The sequence below is a fragment of the Notamacropus eugenii genome, chromosome 1 (genome assembly GCF_028372415.1).
Source record: "Notamacropus eugenii isolate mMacEug1 chromosome 1, mMacEug1.pri_v2, whole genome shotgun sequence".
NCBI lineage: Eukaryota > Metazoa > Chordata > Mammalia > Diprotodontia > Macropodidae > Notamacropus > Notamacropus eugenii.
Genome location: NC_092872.1, coordinates 707,367,669 through 707,377,069, shown reverse-complemented (window position 1 = coordinate 707,377,069; position 9,401 = coordinate 707,367,669). Strand labels below are relative to the sequence as shown.

At 36.0% G+C, this 9,401-nt stretch overlaps 1 protein-coding gene across 3 annotated transcripts in view; it reads left to right on the top strand.

Moving 5' to 3' along the window:
• Positions 1 to 1,562: 1,562 nt before the first annotated feature.
• Positions 1,563 to 9,401, top strand: part of LOC140521388 (sulfotransferase 1C4-like) — a 48,597-nt gene continuing 40,758 nt past the window's right edge. Inside the window, exons 1-2 of one of the 3 annotated variants that reach the window (XM_072636365.1) lie at positions 1,563 to 1,749; positions 9,154 to 9,305. In XM_072636365.1, the coding sequence (XP_072492466.1) occupies positions 9,167 to 9,305 (139 nt within the window). In that variant the 5' untranslated portion in view covers positions 1,563 to 1,749; positions 9,154 to 9,166. The remainder of the gene's footprint in view (positions 1,750 to 9,153; positions 9,306 to 9,401) is intronic. The other 2 variants (XM_072636366.1, XM_072636367.1) reach the window with 2 other exon arrangements.

The window sequence follows — 9,401 nt, the reverse complement described above, 5'->3', positions numbered from 1 at the left end:
ATGTTTTGCATGATTGCACATATATAACCTATATGAGTTTACTTATTGTACCAAGAAGGGAGAGGGATGGGAGAGAGAGAGAAAATTCGAAGCTCAAAATTTCTTTAAATGAATGTTAAAAAATTGTCTTCGTATGTAAATGGGAAAAAAATAAAATACTATTTTTTTAAAAAGGAAATTATTTCCCTGCCTTAGTTCACCTCTTAGACAATTAGGCAACAATTGAACAAACTGTGAACATAATGGCCTCTCAGGGTGCACAAGAATTGACAGCAGAGACAATTTTGGAGAAATATGGAAAGTATGAACTGACGCAGAGTGGTCCAGAGCAGGACCAAGAGAACAATTTTTACAAGAATAGCAACATTAAAGGAAAATCAACTTTGAAAGACTTAAGAAATCTGATCAGAACAATGACCAACCATGTCTCCAAAGGACCAGTAATGAACATGTTACATTCTTCCTGAGAGAAAAGTGACACAAGATGGAGAAAAAAACAGACATTCTTGGATACGTCGACTGTGTAAATTGATTTTGCTTGACTATATTTATTTGTTACAGGGATTACTCTTTTTTCTCTCTCTCTGTTTCTCTGTCTCTGTGCACCTCTCCCTCTCTCCCTCCCTCCCTCAGTCTCCCTGTGTCTTTCTCTCAGTCTCTCTTGTTTTTCTATCTTTCCCTCCCTTTTCCTCCCTCCTTCCGTTCCTCCTTCTGCTTCTCTCTGTTTCTGTCTGTGTCTTTCTGTCTCTGTGTGTCCCTCTCTGTGTCTGTCTCTATCTCTCTGTCTCTTTCTAGGGTTTTTTTTTTAAATGAGGCTTGAAATAGGGAGAGAAAAGGTAGCAATAGTGATGCCCAAAACAGGCCATTGTAACATTCTTTTAAATTCGCAGAAGAGAACAGAAGTTCAGAAACCAACAAATGCGATGAGACCATTTTAAAAGCATTGTATAGAATTTACTAGGTGCTTTTCTTTTAAAAAAAAATAGTTGGCATAAATAGAGATTCATGGTTTTGTGTAGAATCTCTTTTTCTCTTCTGCCGTATGTGTTGAAATATTCTTTTTTTGTGTTTAAGTTAAAAATAGAAATAAACAGAGTGCAAGTGAGGACAACTCAGATTCCACTCCCACCTGAGGAAACTGAGGCACAGAGATTTGGCTGATTTGCTCAGAATTCTGTTGTTGACCAGTTGGCATTAAGTTTTGTAGTTCCACCTTTTTTAGTTCTACGTCTTGTAGTCATCCCTTTTTCCCTCCCAGATTCATTCCACAGTTCATGTTTTCTTTCCTGGGTGGCCTGCCAGGACACGTCTTCCAGTTACAGAACGTGATGCATTGTGGCACGATTTGGGGCAGCTGTAATGGTAGTTTTGTAGGAATGAGTTCCTGGCCATAGTGTAGATCTTGATGTGGGAGAAAGATCCTTTAAATTTTGGTATTTTTCGGTCTTTCAGAAGAGTATGACCAAAAAGGGAGTGTAGGGTTTCAGACCGCCCCTGCCCCACTCCCCCTCCCTTACCCTCCCCTCCTCCTCGGCCAATTGCTCTGCCTGGTGAAAACTGAAGGAGGCGGGGAATTCCTCCAGCAACTTTGTCCCTTATCCACTGAAACGTTACTTTTTCTGCAGATCTACCCAAGGCCAGCTGGAGCCTGCTATCTTCTCTAAGAAGCAACTTTGGGTTCCTTGACTTAATATACTGAATTCGAGTAGGAGCTCCTGGGAGGAAAGCCCTTCCTGTCTACCTGACCAAGTGAGTTCAAGACATTCTATTCCTTGGCCCCCTCCCTGCCTCGGTCTCTTGTCTCTGATGCCGAGGAGGGAAAGATTGAGTCCTGGATGGCTCATCCCCAGTCCTCAAACAGGACTCCAGCTTCCTTTTCCATCCAACAGGGAAGGAAGAAAAGGCAAGGGCGGGAGTGGGGGGGGGGGCGGGCGGAGAGAAACGAGGTGAAGCCTTGATCGCATCCTGCATGGAGATTCCAGGAGAAGGAGAGGGTGAGTCAGGAGGAGAGGGAAGGAAAGCAGCTTTGGGGCTAAGTTCAGGTAATCTGTTAGCTGAGGAAGGGAGTCAGAGATGACAAGACTGAGGAGAGCTGAAGTTTTAACAGGAAAGGAAAAGATTCAAGAACAAGAGTTGGGGATTTGTCCAAGAATCACTTACCTAGCAAAGTGGAGTAGAATCCTGAATGAAAAACAATGGACGTTTGACACACTGAAATACTTTCAGATATCTGTAACAAAAAGACCAGAACTCAATGACAAATTCAAAATAAAAGATCCAGAAGAAATATAAGGCAAGCATTAAATATTAATTATAAGTCACTCATTAAGGTCAAACTGTTTACTTATTATATATATATATATATATATATATATATGAAAATGTCATCAGTGTTCATAAAACTGTCATCCTCACTAAGGTAGTTTGAAAGAGAGGTTGGGGCTGAGTTGCATGTGATGGGGTGATTCTAAAAAACAAAATTGAGTAGGAAAAGGTAAAAGGAAGCAATTAGAAAAATGAAGCCTGAAAGGGAGAACTAGGGAGAGGGTTCTGGAAAGATGGCAGAGTAGGTCAGAAAATTCCAAGCTCTCCAGATTTCCCTCAAAAACAAGACAAAACAGCAAACTTAAGGTGGTAGAAGTAAACAAGAGTTGGAGCAAACCAATGGTCCTCCCGGAACAACCAGAAGAAAAGAGAAGAAAAATCCCAGCACTGAGATCTGGTCCCTGTGAAGTGTAAACACCTCTAGGACAGTTCTGCTGAAACAGCAAATAAAAAGTTCTGGGGTGAGCTGAGTCGGAAGGTAGTCCAGCCATGGTCTAAAGAAGAATCTTGATACAATAATACAAGAAATAATTAAAGAAAATTGTCCTTAAATGTTAGAACAAGAGGAGAAAGTAGAAATAGAAAAAATAACACTGATCACCACCTGAAAGAGATCCTGTGAGGAAGACTTTCAGGAATATCATATCCACAATTAGAATCATGCAAGACCTAGTGGTGGAAACACTAAAAGACTGAAGGTCTTGGAATACTTTTTATTGAAGAACAAAAGAACTGGAGTTGTGACTGAAAATATCATATGCAGCAAAGTTAAGCAGAATCCTGAATGAAAAAACTGGATATTCGATGAATTGCCAGACTATTAGGGTTTTATTGAGAAAAAAAGGCAAAGAAAACCAACCCTGAACTTAATATACATACAAGATCCAAGAGAAATAGAAGGTAAACATCAAAGACTAATTACAAGGGATTCAATAAGGATAAACTGTTTACTTTTTATACAAGAAAATGTGAATTATATGTCTAACATTGTAATTAGTAATTGAGTAGTTCAAAAGAAAGGTGGAGGTAGAGATGAGTATGATGTGGTTCTAAAAAGTAATACCATCTAGAAAAAGGTAAAAAGAGTAATTATCTTATACGTGAGGTGCAAGAGGAAGAACTGAAACAGAGGAATTAGATAAGAGAGGGCTGGTAGTTCTGGAACCCTATTCTCATTGGGAATAGGTTAAAGAAGGGACTATATATATGGGTGTAAAAGTCTTCTAAATTCAGAAAGAAATAAAAGGCTAATGGGATAGGGAGGGAGGAGGAATTTTTATAGGAAACTAGATCTAGGCTAAAGAGAAAACAATATTATATATATGTATATATATACATATATTTCTAAGGGAATAAAAGTCTTCTAAAGAGGGTGAGGGAATAGGATAAAGGGGAATCATAGAAGGATGTCTAGATTAATGGGAATGGGATAAAGAGACAACAACATGTGTGTTTGTGTCTGAGAGAGAGAGAGAGAGAGAGAGAGAGAGAGAGAGAGAGAGAGAGAGAGAGAGAAGTCTTCTAAATTTAGATAGAAACAAGGGGGCAAGGAGAAAGGGTAGGGGGAAAAGAGAATAAGGGAGGGATCCTGGGAAGGTGTTAAATAATAGAAATCTAGGGTCTATTAAATAATAGAAGGGCAAGGTAGTGGGTAGAAATGAAGTCAGGAGTGATAGAAAATAAGAGACACATAAAATGAGACCAAGAGTAGAATTTACTAAGAAAAAAAAGAAAAGCAGGGGTAGTAATCATTAATGTCAGACAAAGTTAAAGCTAAAATAGATTTAATCTAAAGAAAAAAATAGGAAAGCTACACTATATGTCAGCCATATTAATCAATATTGTTTTAGACTATTTAAAATATGTAGACAGTATAAGGCTGGAATGTTTCTGTGGTGTAGGAAATAATGAGTTGGTGAATTTAGAAAAATATGGAAAGACATGGACTTAAGAAGGAAGATGTTATCCACCTTCAGAGAAACAGAGCACAAACAAGTATAGTACAGTCTTAAATCAATGCATATGAATGTATAAGTGTATATGATTATAGATATCTATGTATATGTTTGTATGTGTGTGCATACATGCATGCATACATATATCTGTACTTAATTGGAGACTTCTTAGAGAATGGAGGGAAGAAGGGGGAGAAAACAACAAAGTAAGAAGTGCACAGCAGAGAACAAAATAAAACCTACAAGGAAGTAAAGAAAATATGGATAGCCCTGAATACCATGTGTAGCATTTATTATATGTATTTATTATGTAGGCTTTCTTAAAAAGGAAATTCATTTTGTTAGATTTTTAATCTTCTCTTATGATCTGCTGTACATATAGAAGTGCTTTTTTTCTTTTCTTATTTTGGTTTAAAATTTTAAAATATACCCAAAAGTATTTTATAGGCCTTTTTGAAATGGAACTTCATTGCGGCATGTTTTGAATCTTCTCTTACGTTCTGCTGCGCATATGGCAATGCTTTTTTCCTTTTCTTATTTTGTATTTAAGTTTTAATACTTAGGTTTATACTATGTTTCTTTTTCCTGTCTCATTGGGTATTTAAGTTTTAGTACTTAAGTTTAAAATACATTAATTTTCAAAAAAAAAGAAAAGAACTTATACAAAGAAAGCAGGTGGGGAAGAAGGGCTGGTAATGTTGGAATCTTACTCTCATCTGAGTTGAAAAGGAAATAACACATACATCTGTAATTGTGTAGAAGTCTTCTGAATGTGTAGAGAGGTGAGAAAACTGGGGAACACAGTAGGGGAAGGACTTTTTGAGGGGCATGTGGATTGGGGTTTTGGAAGGTGGAGGGAGAGAATAGGAGTAACTTTTGGAGGGGTGTGTAGATTGAGTTTGGAGTGGGAAAGGGGATGGAGGACTCTTAGAAGGGTAGGTGAAGTGGGGGTGGGAAGGTGGGGGGAAAAGATAAGGTAACATGGATAGGGTAAAAAGAAAAACTGAAAAAGAAAATAGTGAGTAAAAATACAATGGAGGGAAATTCACAAATAGTAATTATAACTTTGAATGTGAATGGGATGCTTATAGCAGCTCTTTTTTGTGATGGCAAAGAACTGGATATTGCAGGGATACCCATCAACTGGAAAATGGCTAAACAAGTTATGGTGGATGGTTGTGATGGAATACTACTGAGCTATAAGAAATGATGAACTCATTGATCTTATAAAGACATGGAAAGAGTTGCATGAAATGATGAAGAGTAAAGTGAGCAAAACCAAGAGAACATTATATGCAGTAACAACAATATAGTTTTAAGAATGACTTTCAGTGACTAAGTCATTTTGACTAATATAAATATACAAGTTCTGAACGAGTTGTGGTATATGAATGTAATGGAATACTATTGTGCTATAAGAAATGATGAAGAAGTGAACTTCAGAAAAACCAGGAAAGATTTATATAAACTGATGCTGAGTGAAGTGAGCAGAACCAGGGAAACACCGTATACAGTAACAGCCACAGTCTGCAATGATTGATTTTGATAGACTTAGCCCTTCTCAGCAATGCAAGGACCTAAAACAATTCCAAAGGACTCATGATGCAAAGTGCCATCCACTTCCAGAGAAAGAACTATGGAGTCTGAATGCAAAGTGAAGCAGACTTTTCTTTCTTTTTTTGCTCTTTTGTTTTGTTTTGTCTTTTCTTTCTTATGGTTTCTCCCATTCATTATAATTCTTCTATACAACATAACTAATATGAAAATATGTTTAATAGGAATATATATGTAAAGCCTATTTCAGATTGCAGGCTGTCTTGGGGAGGGAGGGGGAAAAAATTTAAAACTTATGGAAATAAATGTTGAAAACTAAAAATAATTAAATTAACTTTAAAAATAAGCATGCAGGTTAAGGACATATGAAGAAAGATGCTATCTGCATACAGAGAAAAAACTGATAAATAGAAGTATGTATATGATAATTTTACATATATATCTATTTGTGTCTAATAGTAACCATCTACCAGTTAGAAAAGAAATCTGCCACGTGTGCCGTTATTTGTTTGGAAATAAGAATACCCTACTCTTCTAATAATCATAATAATTAATAAATATTTAATAACTCATTTATATAAAGCTTTGTAGTTTATTTGCAAAGCACATTATATTCACATGTAATGAATGAACCTCACATATAATGTGAACCTCACAATTACCCTGTGGGGTAGGAATTTTTATTATCTCTATTATATAAATGAGAAAACTGAGGCCAAGTCTGGTTGATTGAAGTGACATATATAAGGTCACACAGCTAGAAAGTGTTTAAGGATTTGAATTCAGATTTTTTTTTATTTTAAATTTTGATTTTCAGTTCCAAATTCTCTCCCTCCTCAATCTATTGCAAAAGCAAGGAATACTATATTCATTATACATATGGAGTCATGAGAAATATAGTTACACATCTGACATGTAAAAAGAAAGAAAAATAAAGGACAAAATAAATGCTTCAATTTGCACTGAGTCCATCAGTTTCTCTCTACAGGTGGATAGCATTATTCATCATGAATCCTTTGGATTCATAGTAGATCATTTTATTGATCTGAATTAATAAGTGTTTCATGATTGATTATTTTTACAATATTGCTGTTATTATGTACATTGTTCTGATTCTTCTCACTTCACATCAGTTCATATAAGTCTTCCAAGGATTTTCTGAAACCATCCCCTTCATCATTTATTATAACATATCTTATTACATTATATTCATATACCTAAATGAAATGACTATAAAGCACTTAGCACAGTGCCTGGCATGTACATGGTAAGTGCTATATTATTATTACCATTACTTTTCTAGCCATTCCCCAATTGATAGGCATCCCCTCAATTTTCAGTTATTTGCCATCAGAAAAAGAATTGATATAAATATTTTTCATATGTGGATCTTTTTCATTTTTCTTGATTTCCTTGGGGAAATAGACATAGTAGCAGTATTGTTGGGTCAAAATATATGCACAATTTTGTAGCCCAATGGACATAGTTCCAAACTGTTCTTCAGAATGATTTTCTAGAGAGCAGAATGTTGATCTATGCCTAATTTCCTCCTGATTTCTCTCCAGTTTGGGGTATATTAAACACTCGGTAACTGTGTGCATTTGTTTCTGCACATAGCGCATCTAATCTATTACGTTGATCAGCCTCTTATCCAGTACCAAATTGTTTTGTTGATTATAGTTTGAGATCTAGTATTGCTAGAATTCTGTCCATCACTTTTTCCTCCATTAGTTTCCTTCATATGTATGACCTTTTGTTCCTCCAGATGAATTTTGTTATTTTTTTCTAGCTCTACAAAGTAATTCTTTGGTAATTTGGTATGACACTGAATAAGTAAATTAATTTAGGTGGTACTGTCATTTTTAAAATATTGGATCAGCCTATATATGAGCGATTAAAATTTCTCCAGTTATTTAGATGTCTTTCTTTTGTATGAAGACTGTCTTCTAATTGTGTTCGTGTAGTTCCTGTGTGTTGGTAGGTAGACTGCCAAGTGTTTTATACTGTCTTCAGTTATGTTAAATGAAATTTCTCTTGCTATCATTTCTTACTGGGTTTTGTTGACAAAAACAGATAGAGAGATAGACAAACATATGTCATTATGTATATCATCTATAGATATATATATAGGAATGCTGATGATTTGTGTGGTTTTATTTTTTTTTCCAGGAACTGTATTAAGTTGTTAATTGTTCAACTAGTTTTTCAAACTAAGATTCTCCAACTAAACCCTCATATATCAGCAAAAAGTGATGATTTTGTTCCCTTGTTGCCTATACGAATTCTTTCAGTTTCTTGCTTTATTGCTCTAGCTAGCATTTCTAGTACAATATTGAATACTAATGCTGATACTGGACATCCTAGCTTCAACCTTAAGCTTAATGGAAAACCTTCTAGTTTATCCTTCTTACATATAATCATATTACGTGCAATTGATTTTAGACATATATTACTTATCATTTTAGGAAAAGCTTCATTTACTCCTAAGCTCTCTAATATTGTGGTTTCCAATAGGAATAGGTATTACATTTTGTCAAAAGCTTTTTCAGCATCTTTGCAGATCATAATAAGATTTTTGTTATTTTTCATATTGAGATGGTCAGTGCTTATAGTTTTCCTGATATTCAGCCCTGCATTCTTGGTATAAATCCAGCCTTGGTATAGTGTATGGACTTTATGATATATTGTAATGGATCATTGTATTGATCAGAAATAGCCAAGTCTTTCACAATTATTATCAAAACATTGCTGTTACTGTGTACTATGATCTCCCACTTTTGCTCACTTCACTTTGCATCAGCTTATATAAGTATGCCCAGAATTTTCTGAAACTATCCTCCTCATCATTTCTCACAACACAATGTTATTTCATCATAATACCACAATTTATTCATCCATTTCCCCATTTGATAAGCATCTCCTTGGTTTCTAATTCTTTACCACTACAAAAAGCTGCTATAAATATTTTTCTACACATGAGTCCTTTTCCTTTGATGTCTTTGGGGTACAGACCTGGTAGCAGTATTGCTGGGTCCAAAGGTATGCAAAGTTTTATTGTCAAGTTCTTGAAAAAAAAGGTTAAAGGAGTTATAGGAACAAATAGATAATAAAACTGTGTTAGCTGGGAATACATTTGGCTGCATAGAACAACCCCCCTCACACAGAGCTGGAAACTGTTGAAAACTGGCTCCTTTGGACTCTTATCTTCTTCCTAGGAACTTAGAGAACCAGAATTTCCTGTCTTAGAGACCTTCCCCAGGCGGTTAATCCTCTCAGACAATTTCTCTAACATTTATATTGGGCTCTCTTTTCCCTGCAGAGGAGCTCCTGTCATGGACAGGATTAAAGTGACAGAAGTCTTTGAGGGCATATCTATGCCAGGACACTTGCACACCCAAGAGAGCCTGAACGCTGCCACCAACTTCCAGTTCCAAGACACAGATGTCCTCTTGGTCACCTTCCCAAAGTCAGGTAACAGAGGCAGTTTGCAGAACTGAATCCCTGTAAACTGTGAAACAGTTCTTGGCTTTGTCCAACCTTCCCATCTCCCTTTCAATGATCCTGTTC